At 39.4% G+C, this 19,656-nt stretch overlaps 3 protein-coding genes across 7 annotated transcripts in view; 2 read left to right on the forward strand and 1 right to left on the reverse strand.

Moving 5' to 3' along the window:
- Window positions 1-2,810: 2,810 nt before the first annotated feature.
- On the forward strand, window positions 2,811-8,709 carry LOC308396238 (pannexin-1-like). 2 transcript variants are annotated; one of them, XM_080881400.1, is made up of 7 exons: window positions 2,811-4,147; window positions 5,464-5,585; window positions 6,311-6,510; window positions 7,329-7,576; window positions 7,655-7,830; window positions 7,926-8,085; window positions 8,170-8,709. In XM_080881400.1, exons 1-6 carry the CDS (start codon window positions 3,967-3,969, stop codon window positions 8,073-8,075), a joined length of 1,077 nt encoding a protein of 358 aa, XP_080737526.1. In that variant the 5' UTR covers window positions 2,811-3,966; the 3' UTR covers window positions 8,076-8,085; window positions 8,170-8,709. The 2 variants fall into 2 exon arrangements, with proteins under 2 accessions (XP_080737526.1, XP_080737525.1); XM_080881399.1 differs by having other exon boundaries at window positions 2,812-4,147; window positions 7,329-7,830; window positions 8,170-8,708.
- A 1,207-nt stretch (window positions 8,710-9,916) lies between these two features.
- On the forward strand, window positions 9,917-16,175 carry LOC308396347 (nuclear distribution protein nudE homolog 1-like). The gene is made up of 9 exons (XM_080881567.1): window positions 9,917-10,062; window positions 10,443-10,533; window positions 10,662-10,815; window positions 11,250-11,398; window positions 11,504-11,640; window positions 12,211-12,387; window positions 12,470-12,555; window positions 12,647-12,801; window positions 14,061-16,175. The coding sequence occupies exons 2-9, from the start codon at window positions 10,448-10,450 to the stop codon at window positions 14,152-14,154; spliced, it is 1,038 nt and encodes a 345-aa protein (XP_080737693.1). The 5' UTR covers window positions 9,917-10,062; window positions 10,443-10,447; the 3' UTR covers window positions 14,155-16,175.
- Window positions 16,176-16,316: 141 nt separating this feature from the next.
- The window catches only part of myh11a (myosin, heavy chain 11a, smooth muscle), a 35,031-nt gene continuing 31,691 nt past the window's right edge, over window positions 16,317-19,656 (reverse strand). For 3 of the 4 annotated variants that reach the window (XM_080881560.1, XM_080881562.1, XM_080881561.1), the window contains 4 exons: window positions 19,367-19,575; window positions 19,116-19,224; window positions 18,840-19,012; window positions 16,317-17,191 (listed from right to left, as the gene is read on the reverse strand). In XM_080881560.1, coding sequence (XP_080737686.1) covers window positions 17,062-17,191; window positions 18,840-19,012; window positions 19,116-19,224; window positions 19,367-19,575 — 621 coding nt within the window. In that variant the 3' untranslated portion in view covers window positions 16,317-17,061. Of the gene's footprint in view, window positions 17,192-17,668; window positions 17,702-18,839; window positions 19,013-19,115; window positions 19,225-19,366; window positions 19,576-19,656 lie in introns of all 4 variants that reach the window. The other variant, XM_080881563.1, reaches the window with a different exon arrangement.

The following is a 19,656-nucleotide window of genomic DNA, read 5'->3' on the forward strand; positions in this document are numbered from 1 at the left end:
CCCCCCAAAAAAAAAACACGAAAGAAATGATCTAAGTGACTTAGGAAGAAATCAGTTAAATTTGGACACTTTTTGGCAAATCGTTTAATAATCTGCAAAAAAAACACTGAGTGAGTGATTTGTGTTTTTGTTGTTAATATGGATTGTTTTCAATATGTAAATGTTGAATTAATTCAATAAATTACAATTACTCAGGCCCTATAGCTTTTGAAACACCTGGAGCTGTTGCACATTTTTGAGATGAGCAGTGTTCAGGTAAAGTGGGCCTGATGAGCCACTCATCAGCTAAAATGAGTGTTGAAATCTCCCAATTCTTTTAATCTTTGGGCTGAAGGAAGGACAATACTCGGTGTATAAATGCTCAATCAACAATCATTTATTTCCATACAATTCAACACTTAAGAGCATAAGAACGTCCGGACGGGAGAGATGCTTGCAGAGGGTCACAGCATGTCTCAAAATGGTGACGGGCTACTCCGCTTCTTATAGCCTTAGTGGCCCCCACCTAGTCGTAAAAGCCTAAACATTCACATTCTTTCTCTGTTACGGCGCCTAAGTTATGACCTCAGCTCCCTGTCTTTCTGCTCTCTGTAAAGGTGGGGGTATGGAATGTGGTCTATCTCCCCTGTCCTAGACACAGAGTCTCCTGCATACAACCTTTCTTTTCATGATTCAGCAGTAAAACATGTCAAGAACACAATGTGAGACATTCACAGCAGATCAAGGATACAGAGTGATGCACACTTATCTAATGAACTACTAAATGAATATGTTCTTTTAACCCAAAAGTATAATGAGAACTAAACTACATACACAGCACACCATCTAAACTAAAGGATAATATATGTCCCACAGCTGTTATCATAATTCAACTACTTTAACTACAGATATAAGATAACATATGACAACAGAATAATCTCACATGAGCCATTTAAATTGTAAGAGAAACCAGTTATTTCTTGTAAAACAATTCAATAACAAATCAATCAGCTTTAATTTGAACTCATTTTCACAAGCATAACACATTCAAGTGTTGATTTAATAATTCATGAATAACAACACTGGCATTACAAAAACAACAAGAATTAATGAATTATTAGAGTATTTTCATAACAACTGCATCTTCCATTTTCAAAAAGACAGATTCTTAAAGACAGTCTTTACAGAAGAATCCATCATCAGCACAGATGCCATTTTCTTCTCCACAAGTCTCATGGAACCAGGTGCTGCAGTTCGCAGCTGATCCACTCCTCAGTGGCCTTTGGGTCACTTTTGTCTCCATAGACTGCTTTACATGCTTTGCAGGGCAGGTCGTCCTTCTTTGCGCCTTTGCATCTTCTAGTCTTTTCTTTCTTTTTAGATTGCACTGCCTTGATGGAAATGTAGTATATGTTCATGACTCGTGAGGACCAATGATGGAGGCTTAGCCCTCTTCCTGACAGTCCTCTGTCGTTTTGGCAGGGGACACAGATCACTGAATGTAACACAAGTTGAGGTTTGATGTGAACAGGTACGTACAATGAAGCTCTTTATATCTTATTGTTATAATCAATTTATGTCGTAAGTGACTATTTTAAAGATATGATTCTTACCTCTGATTTCTTTTTGTTTTTTTGTTTTTATCCTTTGGTGTTTTTTGAGATTTATATCTTTAAGGCTAATATCTCATACTTACACATTTGGGTTTTATTATTTACTGCACAAAGTGTATTGTAGAGAAGTTTGGGAAGTAGACTCTTACTGTTACAGGATATTATATTAGTTTTACAGTATTTTTAGGCTAAAATTGGAAGTGGAAATTTCTATGATAATATAAAAATGGATAAGAGAATGTTTCTCATAGTTATGTAGGCTATTACCTGCAGATGAACTCTTCTAACTCTTCTTCATTGACTCCCTTTTAAATCTAGAATTTAATTTAAAATCCTTTTCCTCACATTCAAAATCCGATGTGCGATATTCTCATTGCTTTCTGGAATTTATTGTTAATCATTTACTTGTGTAAATTTCATAATCTGTCAAAAAAAACCAAACAAACAATATAATCCAAAGTACATCATTCTATTGTTCCCTTCCACATGTTTACAGCCCTCATATATATACATGTTACACTGCTCAAACAAATATAACGACTCAGTCCTACCGTGCAATATACCATTTTTCAGTCTTATTATTTACATCCTACATATGTTTATGTATTATGTAAGCACGTGCAGCTTTGTGATTTTGTTTGGTCAACGTATATCAAAATTCATGCTGGAAATAACTTTTACTTCCATGGCATGCCTTTACTTCAAAATATAACACTGTGCAACAATATAATTGAGCTTAAAAGATTCAGTCACCCTGGACCAACCATTGCATGGTTATAGACTCTAACACACTGACTGTTATTGAGCTAGACAAGTAATCATTAAATGTTACTTCTATAAGTGCTTACTTTTCTACTTACTGTTCTACAACACATTGTGTCGTAAATTTCACATGCTCTTATTCCAGCACATGCCCACTAAGACTATGGTAATATTTTGTGTTACACACACACACACACACACACACACACACACACACACACACACACACACACACACACACACACACACTGTTAAGAGATATACTCTAAAACACTTCTTCAGTAGAGACTCAGAGAAGAGAAACACACAGAACTTCTTGCTAGCAAGGGCAGCCTCCAGAACTGAGACTCGCCCCGAGGACTGCCCTGGTCTTTATTTATATGCTTCAGTGAGCGTTTGTTCCTTACATTGGAATGTGGAGGTGTACGTGTGTGTATGTGTGTGTGTATGTGTGTTTCAGAGTGTGACCCCATAAACGACTTCCCTTAACCTGCTGGTCTGGAAATACCAACAGTTCATCTATATGTAAAAAAGCACTTAGACTAAAACTGACATAGCTACATTAATCCTACCGTAAAACAATAAGACAAGGTACAACCTCTCCCATGCTCCTAGGATGTGGGGGTGAACGCCAGAACACCCTGGAATGTTACAGACCTCCTAGGATGAGATATTCTTTCAATATGCCACCAACTATATACTTCTAAACACAAATGATTACATGCAGTATTCTACCATATGCAAACTTATATCATTAAAAGATTATACTGACTACTAAGTACAATTTTCCATTGACACACACACACAAAAACGACATGTAGTCACAACATCCAAGGATACATACTCAGACCATACCATCAGTATGCTTTTTATGTTATTATTGCTTATCATTTATTATTGCTTTTATAGATTAAACATGCAAAATATTAAGCAATGTTTTTTGTTGGTGGAGCATTATGTCTTTATGAAAACATAGCAATGCAGTGTCCTAATGGTGGTATTACATTCTGAAAGGAAGCACTGTTGAATTAATGGTTGTTTTCATTTGGTAGGAAGTATCTTAATAACATTGTTATTGATAGTCTTACTTATCTTCTCATGGAAACCCTCAGCCTGACTATCGTGGGCCTTTCTTGCGTGTTGTCTCTGTTCCTGCCAGAATTCTTTCCAGCTTTCTTCCAGAGTACGGTGATGTGGGTGTTAATTTAATTAATTATTCTTAGTTGGCATAGATACGGTGTAATGTGGAGTGAATGTCTGTATAGAAGCCCCACCTTTGCCCCCCAAAGTTTTGTTGTTGGTTTATTTTGTTTGTTCGTTTTTAAAAAAAGAAGCTTTGAGCGGTCGAGTATAACGGAACAATAGCGCTCCCTAGTGGCTGGCAGACCCCCCAATCCCCTCCCGTTGATGTCTGGGGTAGGCAGGGAAACAGGTTCAACCATCAGCCCCGTTGTGAACGGACGTGGGTCCGTTATTTTTGTCCTTTTATACATACACTATCCACCGTGAGAGCGACTCGACATCGTTGAAACACCAGAAGCTGTTTGCTTAATTGAAAAGAAACGGACTCTCCCATCAATTAGACGGCACCGACTTTTTGTTCCCGTCTGACATGGCGATCGCACACGTAGCCACCGAGTACGTCTTTTCCGACTTTTTGTTAAAGGACCCGACGGAGACCAAGTACAAAGGCATCCGTCTCGAGTTGGCTGTGGACAAAATAGTCACGTTTCTGGCGGTGGGACTGCCTTTGTTCCTCATCTCGCTCGCCTTTGCTCAGGAGGTCTCAGTGGGTGAGTTAAATGTGTGAAGAGACAGTTTCATTATGTGGGAAAATGCAATCCCGGCAGGGAAACTTATTGTTCCTTAAATAAAATCAAACTGACATAGAGTGTAGGGTGAAGATGAGTGTTTTACTATGCAGAAGGACAGAGGTGTGGAAGAAGGTGTGGTTTGAGTCTCCACCCGTCTGCTCCTTTCACTCCCAGACAGTGAGGCAAGCATCCTGCTGCCTCTGCAGCTGCTGCTGGTGCTGATGATGATGATGGTGAAAACAGTGGCATGCTGACACACGTGTTCTTTTCATGGATGAGCTTGTTTCTGAATGCAATGAGTGCGAGAAAAGACACAAACACATATGGCACAAGTTTGATCTGCATACCTCCCTCTGGAGTGTAAACAAAAATCTAGCTCCATCAGCAGTTTCACAAATCTACATAATCCCCTTAGGTCACAATGCTCATAGTCCAACACACTGTCCATAATCAGACCAGATGGATCATTACTCTGCAAGCCTTGTGGGAACTACTGTTGTGCTTCTGAGGTTGAAATGCAAAGTGGTTCAAAATCTATTATTAATGTTCCCAATTAAAAATAGTGTGGCAGTCACAAAAAAAATAGCTGCAGGAAGGAAAGTCTTCTGAGCTATAGAAACACTGAGTTGTGAATTGGCTTATTTTTAAGCAGAAATGGGATGCCATAGGATGGGTGTCAAACATCAGCATGCCACAGGGTCCCGTGTGGGAATTTGGGTGGCTTGGCTAAGTATGAAAATTGCAGAAAAGCAGTGAATTTACTTCTTAGTTCCAGTTTCTTAGTTCCAAAGGTTAGTTACATAAATAATAAAATACCAAACAAGTGCGTGAAAAGATGGGAGAGGTAAAACCCAAACAATACAAGTTAACGCATGGCAACAGGATCACAGACTGTATTTAAAAGAAGTCAGGACACCAAAATGACGACTGTCATCTTACATTTTATTTTGTTTTATTTACAAAATTTCAAAATTTGCACTTTTGCTAAACATCAAAAGGTCATTGCTCTGATGCTGGAGCTCAAATAACTGATAGTTGGTGTGGTTGTATCTAGTGAACAGAAAACACATGGAAGATGTTCCTGTCCACTGAGTATGAGGGGCATTTTTTTCTTAATTGTGCATACTTTGAATCCCTGCCACAACAGGCGATGACGTAATTATTGGCTCAAAATATGCTGAAAGCAATTCAAAGCAACTGGACCATGAGTGCAGAAAAAAGAAGGCTGCATTAATTTTTCTGAAAAAACAAGCCACCCATTAGCACTGATTCTTTGTTTTCCTCTGGGTCCTCAGGCACCCAGATCAGCTGCTTTCCTCCCACTAACTTTTCCTGGAGACAGGCTGGATACGTGGACTCTTTTTGTTGGGCAGCAGTGCAGCAGCAAGCAGACAGCTCGCCACTGTGGCTACACAAGGTACACACAGTATAACCAAACACAGACAGCAAATGCACTGGACATGTTTATAAAAAAGGTGCAATGTTATGTTAAAGTGCAGGAATTTGTATTGAAACATATACACACCTGTGCAATAAATCTTTTACACATATAGTATGCTCATTTATACCTGCACAATAAACATAATACTATGCTGAAATCTAATTATACTAGAAATCGAATTTATAACTAGTGCATTGCTGATTATATGTCAGTTTTAATTTAATGAAATGCTATTTTTATCACTTGTTTTTTTTTATCAGTTGTTAATGTTTTTTTTTTTATAATTTATTGGCAGATTAATACTTCTGTTAATTAATTACCTCTTCATTTGTAAAACGTCATTAATTTTCATTTTGTAGGTCTTCGAATAGCTAAATTAGATATTACATTAACCATAATGAAATAAGTCTCATATTTTCAACAGATGCTAGGCACATTACAAATTTATTTAAACAACTACTTAGTAGACACTGAAACGAACTACAACCTTGTATATACCCACATCATAATCTGGTGATGATCAAATTAAACATAATAATCAAGTTTTGCCAGACGAGTGCTTCCTAAAACATCTGCGAGGGCACCAAAGAACGGCAAAGACATTATTTTCTTTATAATATTAAAAGAATAAACATTATAAAGTAATATTAGCCAAAATAAAGCTACTAATACATTTGTCTTCCTTTCTGTGACTTCCACAGTTCTTCCCATACATCCTGCTCTCACTGGCCATCCTCATGTACATCCCCGCCTTGTTCTGGCGCTTCACAGCAGCTCCGCACCTCTCCTCTGATCTCAGCTTTATCATGGAGGAGCTAGACCGCTTTTATAATCGTGCCATCAGACTAGCCAAGAATTTAGCCTCTTTAGATAGCAAGGATGCACCCGAAGGCACACAGAGGTAAACACCTTGTTATCACCTACAGTCAATGTACTCAACTGCTTTACTCTTGTAGATTTTGGCAGGTGATTAGACTGGGAGACTCCTTTTTTCAAAGTCTTCTGAAGGTATTTATTTAAAATGTTGGTCTACCACTTTTTTATTATAGTATGAGCTAGCTTGAACTTTGACGACAAACTACACATATGAGGCCATTAATTTACACATGCAGCCAGTTTATAGAGACGTCATTTAGAATAGAAAAGAATAGAATAGCCACTTTATTGTTATTCAGAACATACAACTGTTAGTGCACACCAGAACGAAATTTCGGTGCATTTACTCGCCATCGGGCTTTACAATATAAATAATAAATAAATCCAAATCGAAAAGGTTGAAAAGAATCTCAGATATGTACAAGTAAAAATATAAGAGAAATGTACCATATTTGTATTCGTGTAGAGAACATTTAGTCATCCTACACTCACATTTTTAAAGCTGCTAAATGCTTCATTTATTTTATTGTTGCTAACTGGGTCTTCCTGCTATTTGGTGAAAGGTAGGCAGCAGTACACAGGACATCTGAATTCTTTTCATTTTGTATCTGCTGAAGAGTGATGGCATCTTTGGTGCCATCTTGTGGTAGTGTTAAAGAAGCAAAGCTGGCAGGGAGAAATGCTTGTCTTTCACTCCTGACATACAAAGTGGGGCATTTTTTGAATATTAGTGATCATTAAAAAACCCAAAATGTAGTTTAAAAACTATTTTCCACAAAGTGCTATGAAACTGAAGTCATTTTATCTCATGCTAATTGTTCATTTACCTTTTTCCTGCTGCAGTGCTTCGGACCTGACTGAAGGCTGCTTTAAATACCCTTTAGTGGAGCAGTATTTAAAGACCAAGCGCTTCTCTCACAGACTTGTGGTCAAGTACCTGGCATGTCGGGGACTAACTCTGCTGATCCTCCTGCTTGCATGTATCTACCTTGGCTATTACATCCTGCTAGCTTCTCTCACGGATGAGTTTCCGTGTGACCTGCGGACAGGAGTGCTGAAGAACGACAGCATGGTGCCGTCTCCTGTTCAGTGTAAGCTTGTTGCAGTTGGTGTTTTCAGGCTTCTCAGCTATATCAACCTTGGAGTGTATGTGATTCTTGCTCCATTAGTGGTGTATGCTGCTCTTGGGCCAGCACGTCAAAGCTCCAGCTTCCTTCGGCCTTATGAGATGCTGCCAGGATTTGGTGCTCTGGGTCTGGTCACCCCCGTCTACAATGACCTCAGTATCTATCTGCTGTTTCTGCATGAGAACCTGAGCGCACTTAAGTCCTTTAAGTGTCTGCAGGTGCGTCTCAACACTAAAACTGTGGGTGAAGCATGGGCACTTGTTTGTGTTGTTCCTTTCTTCTTAGGAAAATTAGAAAAATGTCTCTTCCACAGGTGCTTGAATTGTTGCAAGAGGCTGATGATGAGGGGTTTGACACCATGTGTCTACTGCGATCTCTGGGGCAGGTGAAGACTGATGTTTTAGACAGTAAGAAGACGTGCTCTCACAAGGACAACAAAGAAACGGATAAGGCTGAAGAATAGTTACTCTCATGTAAGGATAAACTCTTGAGTGTTCTGATGAGAGCCAAAATAAATGTGTTGTATTTAACATCATACTTATTTTGTCTTCCTCCAGTGCCTTGTTACTTCTGATGAGATGACCTGATGAGGATGCTCTGATGGAAAAGAAGCACTGAGATGAACTCCTTTGGACTTGTTTTTATTGGAGCTGTTGTAGCGTGTTAAGCTACAAACCTGTAGTTTGACCAATTCAGTTTACCTTACCTTCTTACTTTAATGCATGGAAATACTCCAGAGATAAGTGGAGCAGGTGTCGCAATTTTTTCTACATAGGATTTCCTATTTTATTTTTTTTTTGCACACGTCTTTGCTCAGGATCCAAATTGCCTTTAAATCAAAGTGAGCCATGTTCTTCGGACAGCTGCTTCCTATCTTTTATTATAGAATGAGGGAAGCTTCTTAATACTTTGTTTTTATTCGTTTACATGTGTAATTATTGAAAATAAGCCGCAATAAATTAAGACCACTTGATATTATAAAAACTGGAACTTTTGTTTGTGTTGTAAAGCATTTTTGCCTTCTAATGTGAAGTTATCAGCATTGGCATACTGTATATGATGTACTTTGGTTTGCACTCACTAAAATTAAAATATAACCTAAACTGTCCAAATTACATGAAAGGTACATTTATATTTTTCCAAGTACTGTAATACTAATGGTATCACTGCCAGAATGACCATTTTGGATTATTATCCTTTTATTTCTAACTTAATTAATACACACTCATGGCCACTTTAATAGGTACAACTTATTAGTAGCACATTGGACACCTTTTGCATTCAGAACTGCCTTAATTTATAATGACATCTATTCAACAGGGTATAGAGATTTTGATCCATACTGAAATCATAGCATAAATCAGCAATATTGAAGGTAGGCTGTGGTGTTTTATCAATGCCAAACTGGTACTAAGGGGACCAAAATGTGGCAGCAAAATATCTTCCACACCATTACACCACCAGCAGTGTGAACCATTGATACAATGTAGGATGGAGCCATGCTTTCATGCTGTTCATGGCAAATTCTGACCCTACCATCTGAATGTCTGAATGCAGAAAATGAGACTCATCAGAACTTTTTTCCAAACTGATGTCCAGTTATGATCAACCTGTGTGAGTAGCCTCAGTTTCCCGTTGTAAGCTGACAAGTGAGGCACTCACTGTGATTTTATATAGTTGTAGCCTGTCTGCTTCAAGGCTGGACATGCTGTACATTCAGAGATGTTCTTCTGCATACATTGGTTGGAACAAGTGGTAATTTGAGTTATTTCCTATTAGTTTAAAGTAGTATAGGCACTCTGTAAACCCTAGAGATAGTTGTTTGGAGAAATCACAGTAGCTCAGCCATTTCTGAAATACAGTTGTTGTTGTTGTTGTTTTTTTATAACACAAAGCATCAGTGGAGCCACTACCATTGTATGTTTCCCATACATAAATGATGACTGAATGAAAGCTCAAGAACATTTTACGCTTTATCATGTATTAAGAAAAAAGTGCTTCAATTCCATTTCACTTTCCCTGTCAGACAGTCGGTGTAGTAATATGGGCAGAATACTGAAACAAAAAACAAACAAACAAAAAAAAGAAAATCTAAATCTAAATGTGAGGGCTATACAATAATTTCTTTTATTATAAATGCAGTGTATGAAATATCATAAACGCCTTACAAAGCAGAAACAACGGACTGTGCTTGAGGCTCCGCCTTCCCGGCCTACAGGTCTGCTAAATCATATGATTGGTTAATCTTTAAAAACGTCATCTGTGTTGCCCAATGAGCTTCACGAACTCAATGTTCGTATTTATTTGGTTGGCGAGACGATCGACGTGGTAACGAAGGATTAGTTTGTGCAATTCTCAATACGTATACTCAATAAATCCGGAAAAAATATCATCACATCGAAGTACATTCCCTTAGCTGTAGCATGCTTTAATCGTTCCTTCATATGCAGGTGAGTGTGTTTAGTTCCGTTTAGAGCAGCTTTAGAATCACATATCGAACTAGATCGGTTAGCTGCCTATATTAGCTTAAGTTAGCTAAAAACTTAGCCGGGCCATATGCATTCTCTGACATTGCATTTAGATTTAAAAGTTTCCGTTTCATTTTTTACTATTCTACAAATAAACTTTAAAACTATTTTTTTGGTTATCCCTTTTTTGGCATAAGTATGTGAAGGAAATTGTTCGGCGGAGGTAATTTGTGTTAGCTAATAAAGTTAGCACTCGCTAACGGTTTTGTAATGATGTGTCCCCAAGTGAGACAACCACGTAATTTAAGAAAGGAGAAAGCTATAATTTGATTGAATCCTCCCTCCATCCTTACTCGGAGCAGCAGACATGGTAGAGCCGACAACACGCAAGTTTGCATCCCTAGAAGAGGAGCTGGGCTTCTGGAAGGAGCAAGCAGAGAGATACGAGCAAAGGTACTAAAAAAAGGCATACAATCGGAGGACTTACTTTTAGGAAATTACTTTCTGCAGTTATTGTTATATAATTCTTAACATGTGCTGAGCTGATATTTTGGAGGTGTTGTACATTGCTCTGTCACCAGGGCTGAGGAGGCTCAAGAGGAGCTGCAGGAATTCCAGCAGATGAGTCGGGACTATGAGGCTGAGCTTGAGACAGAGCTGAAGCAATGTGAGGGTCGAAACAAAGAGCTCCTGCAGGATAATCACCGGCTTCGTGTAGAACTGGAAAACATAAAGGTAGACAACCTTGATTTTAAGTAGGCTGTGGCCCCTTAATAGAGGGACACAAGCACTGATGCTCCACTTAGTGACATTGAGGATTTGGAACAGACACACCCCACACAAGCAGCTTTTAGCCTACCAACATTCAGCTTGTTATTGCTACTGCCACTAGGAAAATTGCTGCCTGGGTATAAAGCAGCTGACTGCTATTTTAGTCAGTGGTCCATGGGGAAATAAGCATAGTGGAGAAAGTAAATTCAGTTGTGTGTTCAAAAAATGCTCAAATGTGGGGAGAGGGAACTTTTTAAAGGGTTTATTGTCTCAACGTTTAATAAAATAGTCAGCTTTTCTTATTAAAATATGAACGGCAGCTGTGTTGATTAATTTGCCATGACCTTGCCAAGCTGACACTGTCAGTTTCAATTTATTTGTTCTTGTGCTTTTTGTAGGAGAAATTTGAAGTCCAGCATTCTGATGCTTTGAGGCACATATCAACACTTGAGGAAGAGCTGGGAGAGACCAGAGCAGTTAGAGATCATCTGCAGAAGTATATCAGAGAGTTAGAGCAATCCAATGATGACCTGGAGAGAACCAAAAGGTCAGTGCTTAAAAGTTGGTACATGTTCACACAGCCATGCTGTGCCTGTTAGACTTGCCAATATATAAACAATATTGCATAATATGTCCTCTCTGCTTGTCTCAGGGCTACCATCATGTCTCTGGAGGACTTTGAGCAGCGGATGAACCAGGTCATTGAGAGAAACGCCTTTCTTGAAAGTGAGCTGGATGAGAAAGAGAACCTGCTTGAGTCTGTTCAGAGGCTCAAGGACGAAGCTAGAGGTACACACAATCATCCACTCAAAGCAGCTTCTCAGGTTCACAAGAACTGCTGATTTCTCTTATCACTGACTCAGTGAATTTTGATAGTTTGATTAATTCAGCAGTTCCTGTTTTTATTTATGTCCTGTTCTTCCCGTTTATTGTACACCTGACTGTTAATATATAATAATTTTATAGGATATGTTTTAACTAGTAACCTAGGTAAAATAATTTAATGGGTTTTATAAGTGTTTATGAGTCTATGCTTAACTGGTCTTCACAGACAGCTATAGGCATATATTTTAGTGTTATATGGTGTGTGGAAATTCACTTGGTGAATCTTTCTAAAGTGTGGAACGCTATCACAGTTAATATATTGTATGTGCTTTTAATGTGCTGTGAGAAACTGAACCGGCAGTTGGTCGTCAGGTTTCATTGTGCAACCAGCGTCACCTTTACTTTTGTTTTTGATCATGTTTGCCTGCCCCATATGCCAGCTTTTTCCACAAATATAAATTACTTCTGAAAAACTATAATAGGTGGTTGGTTAGAAGATGGTTTAAATTCTGTTACTTCTGTAACTTGCGGCAGACCTTCGCCATGAGCTGGCTGTACGACAGAAGGAGAGACGGCCATCCAGCAGCCTGGGCAAAGACACAGATCGTCCTGATACGATGTTACCCTCAGCTGGAAATCCTTCCATCCCCGTCACACCCTCCAAACCTATTAGTTCATATGTCACAACCCCAGCTTCCAACATCCGGAGAGGTAATATAAAACTCTATCTTAATAAGTACCTCTATACTAAAAAAACATGTGTTTATCAGCTTATGTGTGGTTGTTGTTTTAGGCGATAGTCTAACAGGAACCCCGCTTACTACATCGGCTAGAATATCTGCACTCAACATCGTTGGGGAACTACTCAGAAAAGTTGGAGTAAGAAAGTTAATACTTGTACTGAAAGTGCTATGTTGGTTTGTATGTCTTTATTATTGATTTCTGTATTTATTTATTTTAATCCTGCCAGAATTTGGAGTCCAAGTTGGCATCTTGTCGAGACTTTGTGTACGACACATCCGTCAACAGACCGGCGCTTACAGTTGGTCCTGGCAGTCCTTCGGGTTTAGATGCAGGTGCTGAGCTCCAGGCGGTGGGCCTGAGCCCTCCTTCTCAGTATGACAGGTGAGGGAATGTCATCATGAGTTTACAGTAGAAGATCTGTTTTGAGTAATACACGTCTAGCTATCTGCATACTTTATGATTGGCCTTCTTATGGATCCAGATTGCACCTTGTTACTTCTCTGTTTGCCTAATTTCCAGCTCTTAAAGTTGCTGTTTGGTATTTTAGAGTTTTATTATTCTATTTTTGTTGATTGTCCCTGGAAAAAAGTTTAGTAGCTTATTGCATGCTAACAGAATTTAATAAAACTTAATGGCTATTTGAATATTTCAGAATCTGCATGATACTTTAATTTTACTTCCTTAAATTAGGTGCCTTTTATCTTTACCACTTTGCCAACTGGTAGTGATAACTGGTGATAATGGTGTTTGTAGCTAAACAATGTAATACATGAGGTAATGTGTAGTTGAATGTTGGCATATATAGGTCTCTACACCAGTTATAACCTGTATAGACTATGCATAGAGTCTTTACCTTCTCCTAGGAGAAATTATTCAAGCTGTTTTATGATCTGAGCAGTTACTGTCATATTTCATGCCTGCATATGGAACAAAATGGCCGGGTTTGCATCAGAAGTTGAGGGGGTGAGCTCTGCCTGTCCAGCTACCCATCACAAAACCTGGAAACTATTCCAACGGTTGTTTTTCCACGTCTATCAATATATACTGAGGTGTCAAAACACCAGCACAGGGGTGCCGTCAAATGTCATCTTTATGGGGAACAGAGTTAAAAATGGATGTGGCCTCTGGGCCTGAAAAGCCAGATGAAGTTGGGCTAAACCCAAGCAGTGACATGTGTAATGTCATGATGTAATGGCCAGCAGGGGGCGTCTCCGGGGGTTGCAAAATGAACTCTGTAAAAGGTCGATGGGAGAATGATGCTCCCCTCTTTACTTTTATGACATGAGTAAAAATGTTCCTGATGACTTTATAAAGTCATTCATTAATTTGAAGTCTTACTGAACAAACATGATGTTTATTTTGTGCATTCTGGCTCCATTCAAGATGTGAAATGAATGATAAAGCAGGATATGCTTTAGGGTCTGGCTGCCTAACTTTGTTTAATAAGCCACTAACTCACAAGCATTGTTATGGGTCTCTCAGTCAGAACCACCCTGTGCTTGTTAAACACAACAAACAAAAAACAAGATGGCAACAGTCCAAATGCAAAGCCTTGAGGCCTTTGACTGTAACTACATTTGAAAAAAGATTGTGACTCTGAATGTACAGCTTTAGCTCATGAGTTGAACTTTGTTTTTCAGTTTGGTGAAACGGTTAGAGTTTGGACCAGCTCCTCCAAGAGGGATCTCCCATGGTGCCCAGTCTCCACAGGGAGGGGTCAAGATACTGCTATGAGAGGGGAGGGGAAAAAACCCTTCCTTTCTCTCTCCCTCCTGACCTTCCTCATATGACACCCCTGGACTTTGAGCTGAGCTGTCTTCCTTGTCGCCGTACGTCCTGCTGATTGTCCTTGCACCGTGCCCTCACTGAGCAAAGAGAGAGGCTCTGCCCATTAACACACGAACTTCTGCTCTCTCAGGCTTGTACCACACCATATCACAGGAGGCAGCACTACATCCTGTGGACCCTACCATTCGCAGCATATCTTCCACTATATCTCTAATGCTGTGGTGGCTAACTTAAAAAAAAACAAAAAAAACTCATGGACCTTCTGTGTTTTCTGTGGTTGGATCAAGCACAGCAGGGCTTTGTAAACATTTCTGCTCCTACATCACTAATCTAGTGCACTAGCCTATTAATCATTATCCATGTAAGGAACAGTTTTAATAATTAAAAGCACTGGAAAGTGACCCTGGTATAGGGACCAAGAATCTGGAGTATTGTTTATGGAAAAGTTGAGCAAATATTGTGTTTGTGACCAAGTCAAAACCAAAGCTGTGATAAATGGGAAAACTGAAAATAACAAAAGCAATAGGTTTGTTTTTCTTTGAGATATATATGAAAAACATGGTTTAGCTTTGTCATTGGCCTTTTCTGTGTTTATCGTTTCCCATCATGTCTTGAAGAACACAGATTGATATTTTGGTTTAAAAATATTTCAGACTGGGTGAATGAATGAGCTGACAATGAATTACTTCCTGCCATGAATTGGCGTTAGTATTTCAGCCAGCCTTCATCACTGCTGTTACTTCTTCAGTTTTTGGGCTCTCGCTTTGCTGCAGTGCCACGGCTGATCCAGGTGTTAAAATACCGAAACAGATCATCGTCTCTGTCAGATTTTCATCGTGAGGGGTGCCACTTGACTTCATGGTGGTTAAAGTAATAGCATTTAGTATACCCCCCAACCCCATTTCGTTATCATTCGGGTCCTTCCTATTACCTCCCTCCAACCATTTCACACACCAACTATTTTCTGCTTTACTGGGGTTATAAAAGATAAAATTTATCATGCTGAAGATTTATGATCTAATGTTATCATAAACCTTTTTACTGATGGTAGCTGACAGTATATTTTAGACAGGCACTTGAATGTATAGTATCTCTTTCTGCCACTTAGACTTACATGGTGGACATATGGTAAACATGATAAGCAATAATAGATTTTGAAATGGTCAAATTAGCACTGTTCGTATATTTGTGTAGGTATAAAGAAGACTTTGAAATTAGGAAATGGAGCGATTCTGATGTGACAGCTATGCTTTTCCCTGAAATGTTTCTGTTTAAATGGATCTTGTCACTACTGCCATCCAGCAGCTCATTAAGCAAATATTAAAGTTGCATATCTAAATATGACCTTTATACAGTAGCTATCACTGTATACTGCACTGTAGCCTTTGTGTAGGAATTAACTTGTAACATCTGAAATCTGGAGGTCCTCCTGTTTGCAGGACAGTTTAAAGGGGGCCTGTAATGCTTGTTTCTACAGTCATATTAATGTTCTTGAGTGTAACCGAGGCGCTATGAAGGTCACACAGTTAAAAATAATCATCATTTGTCTCATTCAGGACCTTTTTACAGTCCGAGTTTATCCACTGCCTGAAACAAGTTATTGTAGATCTTAATTTAGGCCAGCTTTTTTTTTTTCTCTTATGTCTGCTCCCTCCTAAACGGAAGTTTTGAACCTCACTGAAATGAACACATTAAGGATATCCTCTTTAACGACATACAGAGTAGACAGAAACTTTGGCCTTGTTTCGTCTATAAGTGTGACAGAAAGTAAAGGGAAGCATAACTGGTCCCCTTTAATCTTCCTTGAGCTACTTCCAGTTGTAATCCTTGTAATCACTGTGTACTGGCTGTTTGTTTAGGACGCCTGCAGCTGCTTCTGTATGCTGACTTTAAACTGTTTGTGCCTGAGGTACTATACCCAACTTTCGTCCTGCTGGTTTGCAGTCGTTTTTTCTTTTTCTACTAAACTGAGCAGATGTGAATAATGTGAGTGAGTTACTGACCAAGACAGAAACATTAAAAGGAGAAAGTCAAACTATTTTTTTTCTTTATTTCTTGTGCAGGTGGTTCAATAGGTAATGGATACAAAAAGTGCCATGTAAACATTTGTTGAATACAAAGAAAATTATAAAATGAGATTGACTTAGTTTAGGGTGATCAGGGACTTTTTGTTTCTAAGTACAGTAAATCTGGAGAAAGGAAAGCTACTGAAAGAAGATCTGAGCGTTGCTTAGTGCTCCATGTTGATATGTGACTCAGTTTTCTGGTTAACAGTAACCGAAAACCTTGTCTGACCTCAAACATTTCATAAACCGCGTCTCTAAACAGGTTTGGACACATGAGAGGCACAAATAATATGACGGAAGCTAAAAATGTTTTTCCTTGGTGGGGGTAATAAACAACACTGCTGACTAGAAGCAGACTGGGGATTGAAATATCTGTCTATGCATCCAATCTGAAACCCTAGAGTGGTGCTCTGGAACAATAACAGCAGTCACAGGCAACAGGACGATGGTAACTGATAATAGTTCTACATCTGTAGATTTACACTTTGTCACTGCTTTAAGTACTAAGTGGGTGTTAATTAGAGGCTCCTATGTTTGTGTCAGTGCAGTAAAAAAAAAACAAAACAGTGAAAATAGAAAAGGGAAAAAAACCCCCAGCAAATCACACAAAAGCATAACCACTAGACGACCCCACTAAGTTGAAATCATGTCCTGATTGTTTTTGTGTCAAGAAAAGGTGCTCTGAAACAAGAGGACAGATAGATAGCATAATAGGCTTTTTCTTTGTTTTAAGTGGCAGGCTTTGCCCTGAACAGTATTTCTCATATATGGTTTTTTAAAAAGTCCCTTAGTCAGCGGACTTTGTTCCATTGAAGTCGCTTTGGGAGTCGGTGTCCTCCTCTGAGGCATCCTCGACCACCCTTCGGCCTCCGCCTATGCGCCGAGGTGTGCTGCTAAAGGGGGGCTCATTTCCACGCCTAAAATAGGACAAAAAAGTACACAAGACACAAACAGAAAGAAACATTGTCACAGTGAGGGGATGCAATAGGCTCTGTGTTGGTTAAGTTCATTTGAAAACCAGTTGGGTGTTTGCACACTGCAAAAGGAGCGTTGATGAAGTACAGAATGTACAGGTTGTGCTTCGGTTACGGGTAAAGCACGCTGGTTATCTTTGTAACTCATTTTAACTCCTTGGTCAGGAAAATGAGTTTGGTTTACGGCAGTTAAACCAAGCACTGAGGAAAAATATGACCCCAGGAAATGGGTACAATGGAAACCAAATGGTGCAATATGACTTGGGACTCAGAATTTTTCAGTTACATCTCTGATAGCCACATTTCCCTCAGTTAGGCTCAGTGAAAGAAATGAGAGCATTAAGGGTGTGCACGGGGAATGAAAAGTTATGGTATGTTAATGAGAAATAGTGATGGGGTAACTTTTAGGCGCAGAGATACCTGCTGCGTTACTCCTTGGGTTCAGGGTTGCCTCTGGAATAGAGATGGACATGATTGTTTTGTTTCCGCTCATCAACTTTAGAAAGAATGTGAATGCTTCAAGTGTTCATTTACATCCCTTTGAATGACATTAATTATGCTCTGTAGCACTGAAATGTAGCTTAACTGAGAGCATTTAAAACTAATAAATGTGCTTTAACCTGTCTACAGTTTGGCAAATCTGTAAACTGTTGTTTGTGTACAACTGTGGCTACAAAAAAGTTTGGATGCTTTATAAAATGTTAGAGCAGAATGCTAAGATTTGCAAATAACTCGAAGCCTGTTTGATTGAAAGAAGCAGAAAAGACATTTAGATTTTTGAAACTGAGCAATTTTGTTAATTTTGCTTTTCAAATATACAGTTTTTTAAATTTTGATGCGAGAATCATGTCAAAAATATGTTTAACAGGTTTAGTTCCTTCTTCCAACAGCACAGTTTGAGACTCAAGGGTTTTACTACGAAGGAAGTTCAGCGAAGCCAGAGTTTCTTTGTGTTAGCTGACTCGACAAAACCTAAATCCTCATTCAGAGGTAACTGGTACCATGAAAATTATTTAACAGTCAACTTTCAAGTGAAAGAGTTTCTGCTTCAGGCTCTGAGTGTTCTTGCATATAAAGGGAGGGGGGCTGGTGCCATTTAGCTTCTTTACTTGCTCTGCATAAAATTAGATACATTGAGTACCACCAAAGGAGCTGGTGATAAAGACCTTACTAACACTCGGGCTGCAAATAAGATGAGCATAGTGCTGTGTACAGTTGAGCTTCATTCAGGGGTTTTAGTAAGGTATGTATATAAAAACATAGTGCTTCACCACAGAGTCTATACTGCAAGCAAAGCATGGTTTAAAAAACGTAATAATAAAAATGTGGTTCCTCCAGCTGATTTTAAGCCAAAACTCTGAAACCGACCAGGTTATGTCATGTTAAAACCTAAGTTACCATGGAGACCTAGCCTGTTGTCTTTGTAGTATTTCAGGTTAAACTGATCTGCAAAGCATTACATTCAGTTATTTACATTTTACACAGCATCCCAACCTCTTACTGCAATGTCTGTGTCCTGTTGTGGCATCATGGAAATAGCAGGTGAACATCACCTCCATCAGCAGAACGACCCTTTGGCGTTTTATCCTACCTGAGTTTGTTCTTGAGAGAGCCGATCTCGCGGGTCATGGCGTCGTTGGCCTCAGTGGCTTCATCCAGCTCCCGCTGCAGCTTCCTGCGGGCTGCTGTGGCACGCTGAGACTCCTCCTCCGATTCCTCTAGCTGCCGCTTCAGCTGCTTCATGCGAGTGTTTGACTTTTCTGCCTGGTGAGTGAACAAAGCGAATATGCTAACTCGGCACTGACAAGCACAATCAAAGCTGCATTTATTTTCTTGTTCGTGCACAAAAACGTTTCCGTGACTGTACCTGGTCTTTGTACTGCTCTGCCTGTTTTCTTTCGTCTTCCACCTGCAACATCAGGTCCTTGAGCTTCTTGTCTTTCTGGCGCATATTCTTGGCAGTTGTCTGCTTATCCCTGAGACAAGATGGACAAGAGTTAAGAGGAAATGAATATGAGTACAGCTGATACAATTTAAAGAAGGTAAAACCACCAAAAAAAGTAAATATTTTTTTATTCATCAAACATACGGTATGCTCTGTGTTTATGTGTCCCTGACCTGTTCTCCTGCTCCAGCTGCTCCTCCAGCTGTGCCACTTTAGCCTCCAAGGCAGAGATGGAGGACTTGAACTTGGACTTGACCTGGTTCTCCATCTCCTGGAGCTTGGCCTTCAGCTCCTTGTTCTGGCGGTCCAACTGCTGCCGAGCGCTCTCGTTCTTCTGGGAGGTGGTGCGCTCCGTCTGCAGCTCATTGTTCAGCTGATCCACCTGTGGGTGGAGTACGTGCAAAGAGAGGGATGAGAACTCTGCCCAGTGCTTTAACACTTCATGAATCATGTCTGCTACAGT

This window comes from Rhamphochromis sp. 'chilingali' (genome assembly GCF_963969265.1).
Source record: "Rhamphochromis sp. 'chilingali' genome assembly, chromosome: 4".
Lineage (NCBI taxonomy): Eukaryota > Metazoa > Chordata > Actinopteri > Cichliformes > Cichlidae > Rhamphochromis > Rhamphochromis sp. 'chilingali'.